The sequence below is a fragment of the Molothrus ater genome, chromosome 11, assembly GCF_012460135.2.
Source record: "Molothrus ater isolate BHLD 08-10-18 breed brown headed cowbird chromosome 11, BPBGC_Mater_1.1, whole genome shotgun sequence".
NCBI classification, from domain to species: Eukaryota; Metazoa; Chordata; class Aves; order Passeriformes; family Icteridae; genus Molothrus; species Molothrus ater.
In genome coordinates this window covers 10057196-10077516 of record NC_050488.2, presented here as the reverse complement: position 1 = coordinate 10077516, position 20321 = coordinate 10057196, and the positions used below count along the sequence as shown (strand labels likewise).

The 20321-nt window shown below is 43.0% G+C and overlaps 1 protein-coding gene and 1 long non-coding RNA gene across 5 annotated transcripts in view; one reads left to right on the top strand and one right to left on the bottom strand.

Annotated features, from left to right (window-relative positions):
- Nucleotides 1-13388, bottom strand: part of MGLL (monoglyceride lipase) — a 62421-nt gene extending 49033 nt beyond the window's left edge. Inside the window, exons 1-2 of one of the 3 annotated variants that reach the window (XM_036391124.2) lie at nt 13113-13388; nt 11924-12062 (exon numbers count right to left, since the gene is read on the bottom strand). In XM_036391124.2, the coding sequence (XP_036247017.1) occupies nt 11924-12048 (125 nt within the window). In that variant the 5' untranslated portion in view covers nt 12049-12062; nt 13113-13388. Of the gene's footprint in view, nt 1-11923; nt 12063-12276; nt 12295-12646; nt 13028-13112 lie in introns of those variants that run through there. The other 2 variants (XM_036391122.2, XM_036391123.2) reach the window with 2 other exon arrangements.
- LOC118691729 (uncharacterized) lies at nt 13104-19710 on the top strand. 2 transcript variants are annotated; one of them, XR_004981063.2, is made up of 2 exons: nt 13104-13197; nt 15470-19710. It is a non-coding gene; the product is annotated as an uncharacterized LOC118691729 (long non-coding RNA). The 2 variants fall into 2 exon arrangements; XR_004981062.1 differs by lacking the exon at nt 13104-13197 and adding an exon at nt 13307-13399.
- The last annotated feature ends 611 nt before the right edge of the window (nt 19711-20321 follow it).

Sequence of the window (20321 nt, the reverse complement as noted above, 5' to 3'; positions counted from 1 at the left end):
CAGCCACTGCAGGGCCACCACTCTCAATGGAGCCCCAACAGACAGGGAGTAAGAGCAAGAACAGTTTTCACAGACTCTCCCTCCTCGTCACTTGCACTGAATGTTTAATGATTTCCAAAGGGACAAAAATGACTGTTTGGCCAGTCGTGTAGCAGTTTCTTCTTGAAATCAAAATGCAGACACTGCTAGTGAGCCAAAGCCTTGGAAATAGGAAGGCCTGTGGGGAGATGGACTGTCCTTTCCAAGCATGAGAAAGCTGCAGTTGAAGGGCAAGAATGTTCTGTCACTATCACTGAAACTCAGCATTACTCACTAGTTCAGTACTACACCTGTTCTCTGAACAAAAAAGGGGGTTTTTAAATATAAAAGTATGTCTCTGTTTCAAAGTAGCTCTGCAAAACCAGTTCCTTTTTACTGAACTCCCTTGAAGTCTTGGCATATTCAGAGCATTGGAACCTGTTCCAGTGACAAGTCATTATTGCTGCTGTAAGTTCATAGTCTGAAATCCAACTCAACCCTAATAGAGGGGAAGCTTCCTAGAAAGGAACAAGGTGTGTTTCATTAAGGGATGAGCTCAAGCCATGCAAGATGCTGCTTACATGGCATCCCAGCCACATTTTTACAATTTAACCTCACTTTTTGGCATAGCACAGAAGATGGAAATTCAATTATTGAGGTGAAGAGTTTTAGATACGCCTCTGTAGCTTCCAAATGATGGAAATTATTTTATTGAATAAAGCCACCCCCCTGGTTAGATCCACACAAGTACGTGGTAATGTTTAAGTCCTTAGAAACTTGCTGCTTGCTTGGTTGTTTTAAAATATTTTTAAGAAGGGCTTGTGGTGTGAGACAAATAATCAAGTGCTCCAGAGAATACCACATCTAAACGTTAAGTGGCACCTGCTGGAGTCCTGTAAGACAAGTCTGCAGGCTTCTTCTGACCTCAATTCTTTTGCAAGGATATGCAGGACATCACTTGGAGCCTGAACCAGGTGCACCAGAGGTTCTTCAGAGTCAATCCCCCCCTACAAATCAATGGTTCTTAAAAATGGGCTTTTCCATGGTTCAGACTCTAGCATGACTCTGATCACCTCCAGTCTCAAGCTGCTGTTTCAGGGAGTGGTGGTACAGACAACTCATGACCGGCAATACTGAAAAAGTTGTCTCAGGAAGAATTCATCTCAGCACCCCAGCACCTGTGCAGGGAAGCGGCTGAAAAGCACACACCTGGAAAAAGAAGGTCAAAACATTTCTGAGCTATTCCTGCATATTCCTGAAGTACTTTGATGAGGCATTTGGGGCTTATGTGGGCAAACCTTCACTAGCTTGGAATCTTACAATGGTTTGGGTTGAAAGGGACCTTAAAGGTCACCTAGTTCCAACCCCCCTGTCATGGTCAGGGACGCCTTCCAGGAAGAGAGCTGTGAATAAAGAAGGAGCAAGAAAGAAGATGACACTTTACCTGTTCTGTGAAGTCAAGATACTATGTTATTATAACGCTTTAATGAAGCACTGACAGTGCAATTCCCAGTTGTATGACAATGGTTTAAAGAAAGACTTCAATTCCCTGAAATACTTAGACCCAATAATACTGTTTGTGGCCAGGCAATTCCACTCCTAATGTGGAACTCCTGATTACTTCCTGCACTGAGTCAATTGCCCATCCTCACTTTTACCTTCCTGATCCAATTTTGTCAGCAGTCCTCTGTGTTGGCAGAGATCTTAATTGGTTTTCCTTAACTAACTGACAAACTCATTATAAGTTCAGATGTCAGAGGTAGCATGGGTCTCTAAATTGCCAAGTTTTTCCACATGATTTTCCAAAATCTAGGGTGGAATTATCCCATGAACTTAGAAGCTCAAGGATTTATTTCTTAATCATAAAGGGCTTATGTATATTTTAACATATTTTGAGATTAAACACATTAATTTCCAATGAAATCTTGGCACATCCCAGTGCTGCACTTCAGCCTTGTCCAGCTATGAGAGGAATCTTTGCAGCAAGAGGCTTTACAGGCTCTGTCAAAATCAATATCAGCAGCTACTCCTCTGGGAAATTAGGAATGTCACAAGCAAAGTGTTTGCCAAGGCTTTCAGCATGTTCCAATTAATTTACTATTCCATGTTTGCTGTAGACCTGAGGTAGGAAGGAAAGTTGAATGTAAGCAGTTCTAAATGAGACATGGAATGCTGCTAAGACAATGATCACTGCAACAGGAGCTTTAAATGGCTGCCATGTTTATTCATGTTTTATTCATGTATTCATGCTGAAATGTTTATTCATGTTTTGGACCAAAGTGAATTTTAGTCACAGGTGAGGTGCCATGGCTTACCTACAGATGACTTAAGAGTTGGATACAGACTTCAGCCTATGGCTGCCAAATCAATATGTGTTACTTCTTGGCTGCACTGAGCAAATCTGGGTGTCCAAAGGCTTTAGCTACTGCAGGCTTGGTTCCTAAAATGTTTTTATTTCTAACACCCAGGCAGCTTCACCTCTCTCAGTGAGGGCTGCCATGCTAACACAAATAAGGAACCTACCTGCCATGAGTTTTAATCACTGCCCTGTTGATTTGCTCTCAAAAAGTGCTGGATGTAATAGATTTAAGCTCCAAAATGTGAATGGGGACCTGTCCAACTGGAGGTGCAACTACTAGAATAAAGATGGGTGGTAACAATAAAAAAAAAGAGTATTTAGTTAGATGAGTCCTTGGCTGGAATCATTTTAGATACAGGCAAAGAAAGCCAAAGGCATGTGGGATGTCTTTTCTGCAGAAAAGCTTAAAATAGAAAAGGAAATCAATACTCATTTACAGTATCTGGCAGTCACTGAACCAAAACATTCATGTACACCTACAGCTGAGCAGAAATAACAACATTTATTTAAACCACAAGCTGTTATTCTGCTGCAGGAATGCTGTGTTTCATGTGGAACACTTCACCAGAGACTGTACCACATATTTCTGCCCATTTCTAAAAAGCCTCAACAATATCCAGAGCAAATACTTTCAATACCACAGTTATTAATCCCACCAGCTTCGACTCCTTCGATTCCTGGCAAAGAAAGAATGAGAGCTGGTGTGGAGGAGAAAGTGCCCAGCAGGAAGCAAACCTCTCATGGGCAGAACTCTTAAATAATGCTGCAGAACAGAAATGTAAACCTGTGTGTAAAAATGAGGCAATGTTTCCACTATGCAAAATTACAGGCTTCAAAGGAAGGAATAGAGTTTAACAAATCAGCATTCCCCAAACACCGAAAGTGAAATGAAATGTAAACAAAGTGAATCTGCTGATTGCTTGTTTTTTTTCCATTCCCCAGCTCTGAGAAATGTGACCAGTAAATAAACAGGATAAATAATAACAGCAGCTGGCTTTTGTACAACACTCCTCATACAGAAAACCCAAAATGCTTTACAAATGGTGCAGCCAGGCTGCTTGCAGAGGTCACACAAGGCAGAGGTGAGTGGCACCTCAAGAGATTCTCTGATCCATTACCCCACCCCAAGCAAGGATCAACCCTTCTTCCACTGCCACACAAACTGAAGCACAGAGGTAAAAACCCATTCCTGTGGCAGCACAGCATGCCAGAGGCAAGGATGGACACACAGTGTGAGTAAAAACCTGACTCTAAAGCAGCCAGCGGGAGCTCAACAGCAGAGTTCAGATATCACCATGGGCTCCCTGTGCTACATGGAAGGGGGCCACAGTGAACCTGGAAGGAACAAAGTCAATTTAAAAAAAAAATCTTTCTGTCCTAACGAATTTGTGGGCATCTAAAAATGTCAGAAAGATGCTCTGTGCATTTTCAGAACAAGCTGGGTTGAGATGTTCCACATCTCTTTTTTGGGGACAGACAGAGGATGACTGAATGCTGATTGCTTGATGTCTTTTTAATAACATGAGGTTATGATTGCTGCTCAGAATACAGATTTTAATGCTCCAAATATTGTAGACTAGCTCTCACATAAAATTGAAAAAATGAAGAAAAAGCTTAACCATTAAGTCAGCTGGATGTTATCTTACAGAAATTTAATTACTTACTGCTTCCTTGTCACTCCTAATGCCTTTCACCCAGCAAATTAAACCACTGCAGATTTCTGGAACTGACAATTGAATTTGAAAGCCCACTGAGATAATTTTGAAAATAGAAGTTAAAACTATGTTGAAAAATTATAAAAATAAGCTCATCTTGTCTGTTGGTGAACCAACTAACCTGCTGATATCTACTGCAAATTAAACCAAATTCTGTTTTGAAGAAAGACCAATGATTTAGGTCTTATTCCCTCACTCTGCAAGCTTCAAGCTTGAGCAAGGAAGAAAGAAAACATACAGAGCAAGACATTTATCACAGGTCAGACAGACATCTGAAAAAGATCAGCAGTCTTTCTTGCACACCAAATCTATAGTAGTTTGTACATTTTCTCCTTACCTCTCTGTACACAACACCAGAGCAAATGATAACTACCCTGTTACTGCTGAATGTTTGGCTTAAACCCAGTTGTCAATATTTTGTCTCCCTTTTTTCTCTGTTCCTTCTTTTCAATGATTGCCACTGAGACAATTTACTTGCAGCAGAAGTAAACTAATTCAGCAGAGAACAACTAATTCATTGCTTAGTAGATTTTATTTAAAATCTCTCTTCAAACATCAAGCATTCTTCAACCACCAGCTGCTCAAGGAATAACTTACTTTCTCTGGTAACTTTCATCTAGAGACTCCAGCCCCAATTTGTATCACTTGACTGGATGACTACACACCATTGTAGACAAGGAAATAAAAGTATGGATAAATTATAAGTCTGATTCTGTAAATCACTGGTCATTGTGTCCAATGACTGTCTTGACCATGTTTTGCCTGTTCTCTGCTCCTCATTGCCTCCTTTTTTCTGTTTTTTGACACTAAATTCTCTAGGTCTAGCAAGTTGCCTTTGCCACCACTCAGTATGGGAGGATTCAGAGCCTTCCATCATCAAGTGAGTGCCTGCCAAACAGAAACAAAGATAGTTCCTGGCTGCAGAGCCAGTGTCTGACACAGAAGGGGGAACTCTTTCGTGCCAGTGGAAATACTCATGAAGTTTGGTGTTACTCAAGGCTGCCTTCAGACACAAACATACTGCATCTGCCTGAGAGGAATGAGCACATTCCCAAGCAGAAAACAACCAAGACCAAGATCTATCCCCTCTCCTGCTGATGAGGATATCCCATAGGAGCAAGCTTGGAGGCAGGTAAATCTGACTGCAGTGCAGTGGCCACCAGGACAGCTTCCACCAGCTCTTCCCCTCCTGGCTCCAAGGACACACATTGGTACCACTGTGTGGGCAGTGACTCTGGTCAGCTTGGGGATGCCTTCCTGCCACCACCACCCAGTGACTCCCCCAAGCCTGGCTGCTTTAGAGATGTTTGTGGTTGGGACTAGCCCAAGGCTGGTATTTGGGATTGCTGCACCAGTATTTTTCTTTCAGTTAACATAAGTGAAACCGTATTGGTCTGCAAGAGGAAACCCTAGAGGAGATATAATTCTAATGATGTCTAAAAACTTTACTTACCCTGATGTTTGCTGATTTCCTTCTTTCCTGTTATGGACAATAAGTCACACTGACACAGCGTCAGAATGTCTGTGCTGTGGAGAACAGGACAGGGATGGCTGGGTGTAGTTAAGGATGTAACTGGGGTGGGATGAGGTAAAGGACCTGCCTAAGCATATCTTTAGGGATCTCATGGGCAAGATGCAGCACTATCTCCTTGGATACCTGGAATAATCAGCCATTTGGTATCAGGGTTGGGTCACATCTCTTGCATAAGGGACAATAGGAGGGTTCAAACACTGGTGGCTTCCATTCAAGTGAGAACACATTAGGACAATGACATGCCTGAACCTAGGGAAGGCAGCACAGCCAAATCTGTCTGCAGGGACAGCTCTTAGAACAATGCAATTTCCCTAGAAGAACAAAGAGGTCAGATGTTCACCCTGACTTTAAAAAGGACAAAGTCACAGCAGTCTGAAGGGAACTTGCAAGGCCAACTCCTCTGCTACAGACATCTAGAAAAAATAGCCTCTTCCAGCCAGAACAGCTGTACAGCCAGTTCTTGTAGATGTATTCACAGTGATCTAAAAGAGCTGCTGTGTGTTCCAAGGGATGTTCCAAGAGTGCTAGAGAAATTGATGGAAGGAACTGTGTGCAGCTCTTTTATTATTTTTACTCAACCCGTATATTCTTTATAGCGGTGAAATAAAGTGTTCTTGCATCTGGAGCCCTGCTATGATCACTGAGTTGTCTGCTTCAGGTATTGTGTCACTACCAACAAATAGCTGGTTCAGAGCATTCCCAGTCTGATCAGATGAAGAAGAGGTCAGTGGAGGGTCTGCCCAGGATAAAGATCTCTAAATGCTGAGTGACCAACTTAGGCATCCATTGGAGTCATAGCACAAAGCCAGTATTGATCATCACACTTGTATTCCAATTAAAGAAAACTAACTGTTTGTTTTACAGATGCCAGGTTTGCTTATCCTTCAGTCTCTGGCAGAATAATGAGCAGAAAAATTATCTTTACAACACTATCTTTAGAGCATTTTTCTTCTTCTCTCCTATTTCTACCCCTGCTTCTTATATTCACCATGCTGGACAACATTGTTTCCAATTAATCAGGTGGCACACAGAACCAACACTGATTTTGCTTTTTCTTGCTGCTCTCAGGGTCAGGATGAAATATTACTGCTTTGAGACTCACCACAGGGAACTCCAAAAGTCACCTTGTTCCCAGACACTGATGTCACAAAGTTGTACACCTGTGCCCTGAGCAGATCCTAACAGGGCAATGAGCAAAAGGGACAGTTTAATTACAATTGTTATTCCATTTGCTATTCACCTTTTCCCTTGGTTTCTGTGGAATACAAGGCAGATTTCCTTGGGCTGGACATTCCTGTGGAGACTGAAAAAAAATTATGATACTGAAGAAGCCTGCTGGAAGTATCTGCAGTGAGAACCAAAGCAGCTCCCCTGTCTGTCAGAGTCCCTCTCACACAAAGCTGGTTTGCTAATTTGCCCATCCTCTGGAACCACATAAGGAATCATAAAAGGATGCCCCCATTCACAGTGAATAAGACAGTCACATGGAGCAGAGATAACAGAGGCATTAAAGGAACACATACACAGCTGATGAGAAGAAGGGATGCTTTAGAAACTCAGGCACTAGCAATACAGCAAGCAAAGCCTGGAATGTTGATTTGACAATGATCATTGTCATTTCCCTTTGCAGTGTGTGCAATGGGATCAGAAAAACAGAGGGAGCTGAATTCATCCTACAGCAAACTGTGCTGACATAAGTCACTTTGCATCCTACAGATTTGGCTTTAATTTTGAGTTGACCTCATTAGTACAAACAAAGTGTTTTTCAAGAATGATGCTGAATTAGAAACTGCTTGAAATATTTCTAGAGACTAACACAATACACTATAATTAAAGATATTATAATCAGTGACTTGATTTCTTTTCCTCTGACTTCACTTTGCCTTATTTATTTATTTATTCATTCACTTTGGAAAGGTCTGAAAGTCAAATTCAATTTTGTCATTTGCTCATGCTGGGAGCTGCGCTGTTCTTCTGTAAATGGAAGTGCTGGTAATGACATGCCAAATGACATGCCAAAATCATCAAGCAATATTTACAATTTAAGGGCCAGTTCAAATACAAAAGCAATTTATATTTCTGTACCACAGGCACATCTGCAAAATCTTTGGGGAACAGAGAAATCTGTTTTCTCCTTATTGGCTTGGCCTTGCATTACTAACAAGTCAGAAAGAATGGCAGGTGTTCTTCAAAGAGTAAAAGAAATTGTAAAAAGTAAATAGAGAAGTGGGTGCCTTTTGTTTGTTTAATTTTGTATTTTTAAACACATCTCAGGTGTAGAACTGAAAGAACTCTTAGAAAGGCACTGTTTACTCAGACAATTGCAGCTCTGTTTACTTAAACTGTGCTCACCATGTCTGAAGTTGAGCCAACCCATTGCAGTGTAAGTTAACAATGGCCCAGGAATGCTCTGTGACCCACAGGCAGAGCCACAGGGCATCCAGACAACCCTCTAAGTCCACCTAGAGACCACCCTGTGAGAGACACTCAAGCACCATGCTAACTTGCCAGGTGATGGTTCCTCTTCAGGTGACTGAGGAGCCTCACATTCATACATGTCTGGAAATTGCATTTTCACATGCATCCTCTAACTTCAAGTGTCTCAGCTTAAAGTGACTGATCTGCCAGGAGAGATACCTGGGTATCATTCTGTCTGAAGTCAGTGGCAGCTACAGCTATGAGCACCTTTTAAAAAATTACTCTGAGTCAATAAATCTCACAGGACTTACTTGAGGTCAAGAAGAGGGGCTAAAAGTGCCCTACAAAATACTATTTGTGCTTATCTAGGTAGTGACAAGAATGGAGGAAGCATCTAGAAAAGGCTACAGGGATATAGACCACAGAGGAAGAAGGTCACCTCTGAAGTTCCCCAGGCCCTGCAGGGGCCTCAAAGGAAATGTCTTCTCCTCCCAACTTTCCTTCCCCTTCCTCACCAGCGTCTATTCTTAGCAGCTTTGTCTGAGAGCTGGGAATAGAACTTGGTTTCTTAATTTCCCACCTCCTGTTACCTCATATTTTGTCTCAGAGTGCTCAGGGTGGTGACAGAGGTTTAAGCCTTGCTTATGTTTACACAGTGACTGCTTTCCCATTAAGTAGGGTTTCTTTGGCTACTGGGACATACTATAGGCATGAGATCAGTCCTGTTTGGTTCTAATGATTTAATTCCTTCAAACAACATTACAAAGACCTGAAAGTGCCATGCCTCACCCAGATCCTAAGTGTTGCATTCAGCAGTGAGCACTTGGTGCCAGAGTTGTCCATTTTCATGGTCCACAAGTTCTGCTGCTGGCACAAAACATGAAAACAACACCAGAACACACTGCTTTTTCTTCCCTGCTGCATTCAGCAAGGAGAGACCACTTAATTACACTTTAAGATGGAACTGGCTCAACAAGTTGAGCAACCTGCAGGGCTGCTGGCCAGGGAAGCTGCACCTGCACTGCTGCCAGCAGGTAGCAAGAGAAGATGACACCCAGGGCCCAGCTCTGCTGTTGGGAGTGACTTCCCATGCCAAAAACAAGTGGAAAACACTGTCTTTCTTCTTCCTTAGTCCCATTACTCCTTACTCCATCTACCCCATCTAATCATTATGACATCTGAGTGCCTTTGTGTGTCAGCTTCCTGTGAAGTAATCACCTAAATCCCTCTCTGAAACAAAGCAGACCCTGCTGAGGAACTCACAATAGGTGCCTTTCACTGGCAGGACAACCTTGGCCTCAGTGGCACTTATAACAAAGCTTCCATATGTGCACCAGTATGGGCTGATCAGTCAGATCAACACCACACAGGATCAGAGCCTGGGTATTTGTGAGCATGAAGCAGTAATGCCTCTCAAAATTTCTCCATCTTCCTGAAAAAATAGGTTTTTTGTGGTTGTTTTTTTGTGTTTTTTTTTTAATGTGTTATAACACATTAATCTGCTACAGACTTTTATCCACATTTATGAGTCTGTTCAACGAGATAAAAAAGAAGCACCAGCTCCAAAGGGTGGTGTCTGTCAGTCATCCCCACTTTCAGAGACTGCCTGGCCATTGTCTGCTCTTCAAGCCCAGGCTAGAGCTACTTTTTAATATTTCCTTTGGCAGACATCCTGGGCTTTCCCCCTCCGTGGGGGAGGGATCAAGGGCGATAAGTTCTATTCCAATAGAAGACAAGTCAATGATAATCTTTGGGCATCTGCAGTGAAGAGGTATTTCCACAGCTCTAGCTGGGATTAGGCACATAATGGATCAATGAAAGATCTCACCATTTGACGGTTATAGCATCATTCATTAGCGTTAAGATTTGAACCTGAATCAACAATTGAGTTAGAAGATTGAAAGAATTGCTTTCAGTATTTGAAATAAATTGTAACAGGCCTGTAAAAGTCCCCTGAGGTGTCTCTCTTTCTCTCCCTATACATATATATAGAGAGAGATCAGTTCTGCTGAATGCTTAAAATTAGATGAAAGTTGCTGAGCTTCTTCACAGGAAGAAGAAAAAGCAGAGCTTCTTATGTAAAGTGAAAGGGGGCAAAATAATGTATTTTTGGTTTGCCTATCAAAGCACTTCAAGAGCAATCTTGATCACAGGATCCAGGCACTGACTTGTTATTCAGTCACTTACCATCTCTCATATATAACAATTCATGAAGAGCTAATAATAAACAATACGCCCCCTTCTTATACACAAACATGCAAACACACACACAGGAGCTCTTGTAAATGAGCAACACTGATCCCATCCATTTTTCTTGTCACAAAACTAGGGCAAGTTCACTCTTAATTAACTGCTTGGTGCACAGACCACGAAAAAAATTAACCACCCAGAGGACTTAGACACCAAGTTTTCACTCTCAGCTCCTTATCATTTCTGGAACAAAGATCCATCCACCCACCACTAATTTGGTAAGAAATTAAAAGTGATAAAAAAGCAGTTCCACAACTGGGTGACGAATGTTATGGGTAGTTAATGATTAATTACCATTATAATACAAAACAGCCTGGTTTCACATTAGAAACTTGATTTCATAGCATTATTTTTCCATAAAGGCAATTTTCAGGTTGGTGCAAAGACTATGTAATGCATCAGTGCCAAAACCCTTCCTCCTTGTTTCTGAAAGGCAGCGAGTAGAAGCAACTATAAAATGCTCTGTAGACCAGGAGATCTTGAACCAGAACTCTGTCCTACAGCCCAGCCTGGGCCATGGAGCTGTGGTGGGGTGTCTGCACTGTCCTCCCCTCTGGAGCCAGTATATTTTGGTGCTTGCCCACCCTCTTTATTACCTGAGTCCTAACCCAGCCCTATGTTATTCCCACTGTCCCTTAGTTTTGTAGGCATAAACCCCAAGGCCGGTTAACTTGGACCTGTATCCCTCTCTCAGAGCAGTTGCCAGGCTGGTTTGGGCAGAGGATGGTGTCTCACCTGTTGGGTCGTCAGGATAAAGTTCAACTCCCTACTACGGATTGAACAACTTGTTCCTGTGACTGTTTTTTAGCTGTATAAAACGAACACAGCTCTTCCTGTTGGCTTGCAGAAAAAGTAAATAATTAAGCAATATCCAGACTTTTATGAAGTAGATACCTAAATAACTAGTGGCAGCACAAATACATGCCAAGCCAGCAGATACTGGAAGAAGAAAGATCATAACTACAGGAGCCACATCAGATCATAATTAGCATAGAAAGCTATTAAAGAGATTATTTTAATTATGACAAAATAGAAAAAAATCTCTATCTGATCCTTTGTCTGTGTTTATTACACAGGTCAGCTTTGAAATTGCGATTGCCAGTGAGAGAGCTCCCTGAATCATTTACTAAGTATAAATAATTTAAAACCAGTCAAAAAGCAATGCAGTCAAACATTCTGCCTGTTGCCCTGCTATTACTACTGAAACTGAACTCAGATGCTGATGTTAAGTTTGTTGACACTGGGAAAATCAGCAAGATTGAACATTCCAAAGCCTGTATCCGTGCCCTCCCTGACTGCCAGTGCGATTAGTTTGGGGATAGCTGTTTACTGCTGATAGGCATCAGCCACCTGCCAGAGCCACTTGGTAGAATATTGAACTGCCAACCAAGCCAGCTGTGCATGGAATGACAGCAGCTCCATGTTTTATACCTGCAAGGCTGACTCAAGCAAGTTAAGGTTTGGAGAATGCAATTTTTACAGTAGGGACTTTCTCAGCTGACTCTCTTAGAGGCTCTATAAAGCTCCGTGCACACGACCCAGTAATGCCAGTCAAGCTATAAATAATAATTGCATTAACAGAGTCATATCTAGTGATAGTAGAAAGGACATTTGCTTGAAAGTGCTCACCTGGGAGATGCTTCTGGCTTCCAATACCTGCAGAAGAGGTACTGCCCATCAGCATTGATGATATGGGGCAGATCCTTGTATGGGATGTTTTGAGGACTCCGCTTTGGTGAACTTTCCTCTGGCATTCTGGAAGAATGACCTGCAAGGTGTTAGAAGAAACAAGACATACTTTAAAACAGGTGGAAACAAGATAAAAGCTGATGGGCTTGGCAGCCACAGACACTCAAGAAAGTCAATCAGTAAGGCAAGTACCACTGATGGGAGGCTGCTCCCAAAACAACAGCCAAAGAGCCCCCAAAATCACTGCTTTAAACCAGAAATGTAACAAATGTTTTTGTTCAGAAAAGGCTCACATTTAGAGGTAGAACATTAAGCGGGGGAGGGAACAAGAAGAAGGGAAGAGCAGTCCACCATCAGTACTTCATTTATGGCTTTCTATTCCACACTTCTCCCATCTGAGTTTATTTTGCATCATTTTGTGAAGCGGATCCTAAAGAGAATATTTTAACTGCAATCAAGAGCAAATTATGCAGCAATCGCTACAGATATGAAAAGACAGCTGCATAAAAGATTTATCTCTGGCGGAGCATCTCCAAAGAACACTGGTGGGTACACAGCAGAGGTATCTGCCACCGTGTCATCATTAAGATCTTCTCTGACATCTCAGACAGGAAGGTGGCGGCGGCGGGGAGCGAAACATTTCCAAGAGAATGTGCCACAAACCTGTTTTCATCCTGTGCAAGGGTTTGCATTCTAGTGAGGAGCCGGCATCGCAAGTCAAACGCAAGCAGATGAGGCTTTTTGCATCTCGCTGCGGAGCCGCGTTCGCAGCCCGGCAGCCCCGCGGGTCCCTCCCGGCGCTGCGAGCGCGGGGCTCGCCCCGGCTCCTCTCCCCGGCTCGCTCGCTCTTTGAGGAAAGTCGCTTGGGTAATTCACCACTTCTCGTTCATCACTTTTTTTTTTTTTCTTCTCAAACAAATTGCGTGTGCGGGCTGAAGTGGCGGTGGTGGGAGGGGAGGCTGGGAAGGGTTGGGGAGAGGGAGGGCTGGCGGGTGGGAAAGCTGCAGTCCACTTTCCAGAAGCTGCTGCACGTACATCAAAGGCACCTTGAGCACATGCAGCTGGAGCAGCTCACAAAGTTCCTGCCGCGGCAGGTTGTTTGCAACTTTACTTCCTTCCTGCCACTTACAGTTCGGAGGCCGCGGCGCCGGGGGGAGGCGAGGGAGGGGGAGACCTTTCCTCAAAGCGATCCCCGCTGCGAAGCCATCTCTCGTGTAAGCGCAACTTCCCCAGCCCCGCGCTGCCAGGCGGCGAGCGGGAGGGAGGGGAGGAGGAGGAGGAGGAGGAGGAGGAGAGGGAGGAGGGAGGATCCAAGCACCGACGCGATGCCAGGTCGCCAGCCCCGCACACGCATCCTCCAGCCGCGGCCGGGCGCGGCGGCCCCGCGGAGCCGAAGCGCGGTGGCTCCACCGCACGGTGCGCACGGGCTGCTCCCGGAGAGAGGGAGAGCGGCGGGAGGGCGGTGGGCGGCTGGCTGGCTGGATGGCTGGATGGCTGGCTGGCTGGATGGCTGGCTGGATGGATGGATGGATGGCTGGATGGCTGGCTGGCTGGATGGCTGGAGGATGCATGGATGCGTGGATGGATGAAAGGATGGATGGAGGGGCGGGCGGCGCTGCCGCACCCTCGGCTGGGCTGGGCCGGGCTGGGCGGGCAGCGGGGGAGCCCCGCGGTGGCCCCGGGCGGAGGCACGGCCGCCCCTTGCCCGCTGCCCTCCCGCGGGGGCTCCGCTCCGGCTCCGCCGCCGCCCCGCTGGGCTGGTGCGGCCGCAGCGCTCCCGCAGCCCCGGCGCCGGGATCGGGCACAGGAGCGGCTCAGCCGCGGGCGGGGGAACAGCGGAGACAGCCCGGGGCCGGGGGCGGCTGCTCGCGCAGAATTTCAGAGACAGGACATGGTGGAGCCGTGCTGCCTCCTGGGCATCCCGGTCCGAACAGCTATTTCGGATCCCAATACCAAACTTCGCTGTTTGCGTTTAATGTGCACCTCTTCAGGCTTTGAAGCCATACCGGGGAGATTGCTCCGATACTAGCTCAGAGAAGTGCCCAAGCTTTGCAGCCTCATTCAGGGTAAAGGCCATTTATAAACACAGCATATGATTTATACTCACATAAATCATTATGTCACTATAGACTATATGCAATACATGCGCTGCTACTCTGTAATGTGAGATCTGTTTGGTGGTATATGATACTTGCTTATAAAAATTGTCACAGCAAGGTTCCCTGAAGCCAAAATAGCTCCCCAGCTTTAAGGGGAGCTATCCCAATAGAGAATTTTGTCATTTAATACTGCTAAGTGGTTAGCATTGATTGAGCACAGATTCATGCCTTTTACATTTCATCAGCTCCTTTCATTTTTACATGCCTACATATGCTTAGAGGTCTCAAGCCTTTCTAAGAAGAGGCAGCTATTAACCTTATTTTTGAAGTGAAGCAACATGCTCATCAAGTGTAAATCTGTGAACAAAGGTTGAAGAAAGGAAAGAAACACATGCTAACACTAATAACAATCAATGCAAAACCTCAGAGATGGGCCATATAAAAATAAAAAGGAAATCAAAACCATATTTTATTTTACTCATCTTTCAGTGTCATTTATATTAAATGCCTAGGGGGGGTGTTAGTTATAAATGGCAAAAGCAAAATTACATGTTCCTGTAACTGCTGTTGTTTGGGAAAAAAAAAAAAAGAACAAAACCAGCATTTCTGTTTGTTTATAATGAGTGAGATTTAGGTCAGATGGCTCTTAAGCCAGAGCCCTGGGAGCTGTACCTGGAGCTGTACCATTCGCTAGGCCAGTTACTATCTAAGTATGAATGGGTGGAATTAAAGAGCTATCACAAGCCAGCTCCAGAGTTGGTAGAAGCAAGAACATATATAATTATTTAAATGATACAGATCAGATAATAACTGGATTAAGAAGAAAAGAAAGAAGGAAAGAAGCCTCTTCCCCCACTCAGGGTTTATCTGCCAGGAACACTTCACTGCTTCCCTACAGCCATCCATGAAATCTGATGCCAGGAACAGGCTCCTCTCCTGCTGTGGTGCTGGGAATATCAGAGTTCCCAGGGCCACACAGGGGTGGAGGGAGTTGAGGAGAAAATCCCTTTTTAAACTTCTGGATAAAAATAGCATCTCAAGGAAAACGACCTTTGTTGTGACACAAGGGCGAGACCCTGACTTTGAGAGCCTGCCCTGGTCAGCCCAGATATATGATTCCCTTGGTACCCTGTTAACCTCAGTGTAGCTAACATTGGAGACAGCATAACTGTGGTGCAGCCTGCCCTCTCTGCAGGCCCAGGCCCTCACCACAGCACTGGAATGACGAATTTACCAACAGCTCCTTCCCTTCTCACCAGCTTCCCTAAGACCCCAGGAATTTGAGGACGTTTCTTCCCATGGGTGATACACACTTCCCCATCTCAATGTCAGCAATGTGAAAATGAATGAGGAGCAACTGCTGATTTGTTGTCTTATCATTTTGCAGAGTTTAAGCTGTGAATGAAAAGCCACTGGAGAAAACTGGATTGTGTCTGGGGAATTCATGTACCTGATACCCAGACTACACACCAGGCTTCAGCAGAGCAATTGCTGCATACTGCCTCCCTGTGAGAAATCAAAGGGATGACTGAGCATGCAATATTTATGAGATTGTAACATCTTCTCTTGTCTTGGTAGAGTGAAATACGTTTCAGAAATACAGTTTAGGTTAAATCAACTTCTAGTAAAAAATAAATTCCTGCTTGGTGAATCTTTACACTAACTCAGCAATTACTCAATCCTTGTAGGAAAGGATGTTTAGTTTATTAAAGGCTGAGCCCTGCTTAATTAACTGTCTCCATTGACCCCCAAGGTATGCACAGGAATATAGAGAAAAAGGGGTACACTTTCAGGCAAAGCAAATTCTAGGGAAAGGATCAATTGCTGGAATGACAGAGTAAATACATGTAATGAAACTTGATATCACAGCAAGAGGACAAGAGAAGAGAAGAGAAGAGAAGAGAAGAGAAGAGAAGAGAAGAGAAGAGAAGAGAAGAGAAGAGAAGAGAAGAGAAGAGAAGAGAAGAGAAGAGAAGAGAAGAGAAGAGAAGAGAAGAGAAGAGAAGAGAAGAGGAGATGATGGGACAGAGCACAGCAGGCTGGTGTGTAGCTCTGATAGCGGGTAAGGGAACAAGGAACAAGGACTTTCTTTGCAATTAGGCTTTTGTTCCCAACATGAATTTTTAATGGATCCTATCCTGTTGGCAAAGGTAAATAGACTGTATGAGACCCTTCTGCTCTTGTTGACAGCACCATGTTCCTAAATTTTAAAGCAGTGGTTTCGTTTGAGGAGTAGATTTGATAGGCTGTGTGTGCTAAACCACTTGGGATTCTGCTCACCAGGACCACAAAGTGAACTTTTGCGGACAAGAAGGTTGAAAAAATATCAGAGGAGGAGGACAGAATAATAAAATATATTAGTAGTATGTGGTTATGGAAGAATCTGCTGCAAAACCAGAAAAATGCTGTAAGTTACAGTAGTCAGGGAGCAGCTGGAGAGAGCGACAGCACAAGCAATAGAACATCTGGGAAATGATGGGAAATGAAGCATGAAGAGGAAGAATTGAAATCAAGTGAAAATCAAAGAAGCCAATGCCACTAAAGCTGTCAGTTTAGAGTAATTAATTTGAATTTTCCCTTCTCTTTGGCTGTTTTTTAAATTATTATTATTAATCCTTAGACGGAGTCCAGGCATTCACCTTTACTTATTTCTGTAATCAGCTTTTGCTTTTCTCTTGGTTTTCCTGAATAAGACATGTATGGGGATGAGGCAGGAGTGGGGGCTGGGATCAACTGTTCTCACTTGCCTGTAAAATATCTCTTTTAATGTCTTGCAGCCAAAAAGAGAAGCTTGGTGTCAGGCAAACCAAATTGAGGAAGAAAATACTAGAGGAAAATATTGTATTGATCAGGTTAATCTTAACAATGTCAGGAGGAATTATAAGTAGCTCAAGATTGTTCTGCAGAATTCTACAGCCTCATGGACCACCTCACAAATTGGTGTGAAATGGAGAAAGGCTGAAGGGTAAGCACAGGGAATACACGAGTATCACAGGAATTGTTTGCAGGCTTCCACTGATCTGTTGCCTCTCAGTAATCTCACCTTCCCCAGTCACTAGGAATAAAACTATTAGATTAGGCTACAAGTGGGTTAGTACCCCTAGATGTAAACTACAGTCAAATAATAAAGCAATTTTACCATGTAAATAAAAATAATTAGTGGTAAAAATAGCCCTAATTTTTTGTAGGTCATAAAAATTTGCAAATCATACTGTAATGAAAAGTCACAAATCTGTGACTTACAAACAGCAGCTGTATGAGTGGAGTGATTAGTATCTTGCCTGTGCTCCTTATTTGACAGGGCAAAAAATACACCCTTAAAAATACAGTAATTGAATATCAGTTTCAGCCTTTTAAACTGATGTAGGGAAGATTACCTATCCTACATAGATGCTAATTTGAGAAGTGGTTGTTTTTCATTACAGAAGCAATGTATATATTGTTGGGTGGTTCATTTGGTTTTTTGTTTGAGTTTTTTTTACTAAAAACCCCACAAGATTATTAATACCAGATTCTGAGACATTTTTAGTATTAAAAGGAAGGCATCTTCCAAAGGCAGGAAATTCAAAATGAGAGTGGAAATTCTGCCCTAGAGCTTTTTTCCATAGGAGGGAGGTTGATGGAGTTATTTTAGCAGCCTTTTGGTTTGAGAATAGCTCTGCCTTGGGAATGAAGAGGTTTCTTCAGAGGTCTGGAAGAGCACAGGCTCAGCTGTGGGGCCTCAGCTCAGTTCTGTGGCCAGCACTAGAGGGCACAGCCTCAGCTCTGCTGGACAAGGGCTGCATGTGGGCATTGCAGCCCCACCAAAAAACCCTCAGCTGGGTTGGTTTGGGTTGTTTTTATTCATTCTACCCTTTATCTAGAGGTTTTCTTTAGTCATTTGTCCCTTTTTATCTTTGCAATGTCTAAATAAAAGTTTCCTGTACTGGTATATAATTAGTCCAATTTTCCCTCTGGATTTGTACACATCCCTAGAATGAACTTCAGTGGTGTAAGGAGAAAGGGAAATCCTGCCCTTGTCAATGTGAGCACAGACTGCTTAAAGAATGTTTTTACAGAATGGCATTTCCTTGTATATGGCCATAGTAATGTTCATAAAATGTTGGTCACCTTGGCAGAGAAAGGGTTTTGGGGGCAGAAAACAAAATCAAAAGGAACCTGAAGGAGAAGGTCCAAACCTTGGAATTTTAATACGGATAAAAATCAGAGTAAGATGACACTATGAATTTTCTCTAGCAGGAATTATGGTCTCAGTTTTGAGGAGTACCTGACAATTTCTTTTCTCGTTTTTATTCCTAAGGTTGACTGCATAATCCACTCTTACAAACCCACCAGGGCTAAATGCTACAGCCAAAAGCCAGCACTACCCTGCCATGCTTACAGTGGTGCTTTATTTTGGTAGCTGAACTGGAAGCATTGACTGGAGAAGGGCTGTTATTGTGCTGCCTGCTTTTCTTGCTGCTTTGCAATTGACAAAGCATCATTTATCACGCTTTGCATTCCAATTTTTCTTTGCACGTTTTCCAGCTCATCATAACATAATTATGTTTCTGTTTCCTTCAGCCAGGGGCTGATACTTTCTTTTACTAAGACAACAGCTGCACTGCACAACCTTGATGAATCCCCATAAGGGTAAAAAGAGTCTGTGGTGTTTGTTTCTGCCTTGGCAACCCAAATGTTCAAGCTCTTTTTTGTGACAAATGCTGCTCTAAAATGCACCCAACCCTGATGCTTTCATAGCATTTCTCAAAATTAGGTTTTATATTGTAAATTAGACTTTAAATATTAAACATTCTGCCTGGTTTGTGATTTTAAAGGCTTCCTCTGTAACATTTCTGGTTATGGTGTTTATAGGTTATAGACTCTGGATGGAATTTAGAAGGCTGTGGTTACTGATGTGAAATTTGTATTTTGAATGAAATTGACTTTATGTGTGACAATAAGCACAATCTGAAGGTCTGTTTTATGTCTCTAAAAAGCATCTTAAGGCAGCTTTCACAGTACAGGTGAATAATTTCCTTGATTATAGCCTCAGTTGCTCCAGCCACATTGTGGCGTAAAGGTAATTACAGAAACCCCATCTCTGAAGGGCATTAACTGCTAGTGATGGAAAAAGACACACAGTATTTTTATTATCAGTTGTTGAGATATTTTATTCAACTCTAATGCAGTACTCTGAACCTGAGATTTGAAAGTACTTCAGAAAGGAAGAATGATTTCTGTATTTTACATAGGAGAAACCAGTGATGAGAAAAGTAGGGCTCAGTACTGGAGGCAAGCTGAGGGCAGAATCCATTATTAATGCTCCTGATTTTGCTTACCCAATTATACCATTACTAACTCCCAACTCATCTCAAAATCTATCCATCAGAGCACTGTGTACAGTGGAAGCAGCAACTTTTTCAGCCCCTGAAGATTGCCCAGGTTTGTAAATATATGGGATATTGTGGCCTGGACAAAATCACAGCCTGGACAATTGCATTATTCAGGGCAACATTTTCCCTACAGTTTTGCTTTCTATCCTATTGTTCTGGTGTTATTACTCCTGACACCATCATTTGAAGATTGTTTGTATTTATACATAAAAATTACAATAAATCTGTACATGGAGACAGAGTTTAACAGGTATGATCAGTCTTGTCAGCCACATCTATGTGCTCCATGATCTAAGGATTCTTTGGGACACTTGAGAGCATTTTAGTTTTGTGATGTTTGAGCTCTGTCCAGCACACTGGACCCTGATGCAATTGCCTGGAAAGCAATTAGATGTTAGGTGTTGATGGCAACTCTCCCTGTCCAGCCAGGGCCAATTTCTCTCAATGTGATAAAAAAGCAGTGGCTGCTTGTGTTGGGAAGACAATGAACACATGGCTCATGAGAGGACCTGGCCCTGTGCTCCTTCCTCCTTATCATCCTCAGGCAAATTCAGGCATATTTCACTCAGATCTATTTTAGCTGTTTTTTTCATCTATCATCAGTCTCTTTACTCAGTCCACTCATGTTCAATATAAGATGTGCATTCTCCTTCTGATTCATGTACAGTAATTACTTCCTAACATCTGCCTAACAGATTTTGTAAGAAAAGTAACTCTTCAAATATTAAGAAGAAAAATTAATGTATGAAATCTTTGAAATCTCCATTACTGGGGTTTGTGATCCACAGCTGACTGGATTCATTTCCCAGCCAGGAAGCTGGTTCAGCAAAACAGCTGCATTGGTTATTTAACTGGAGGCCTGAT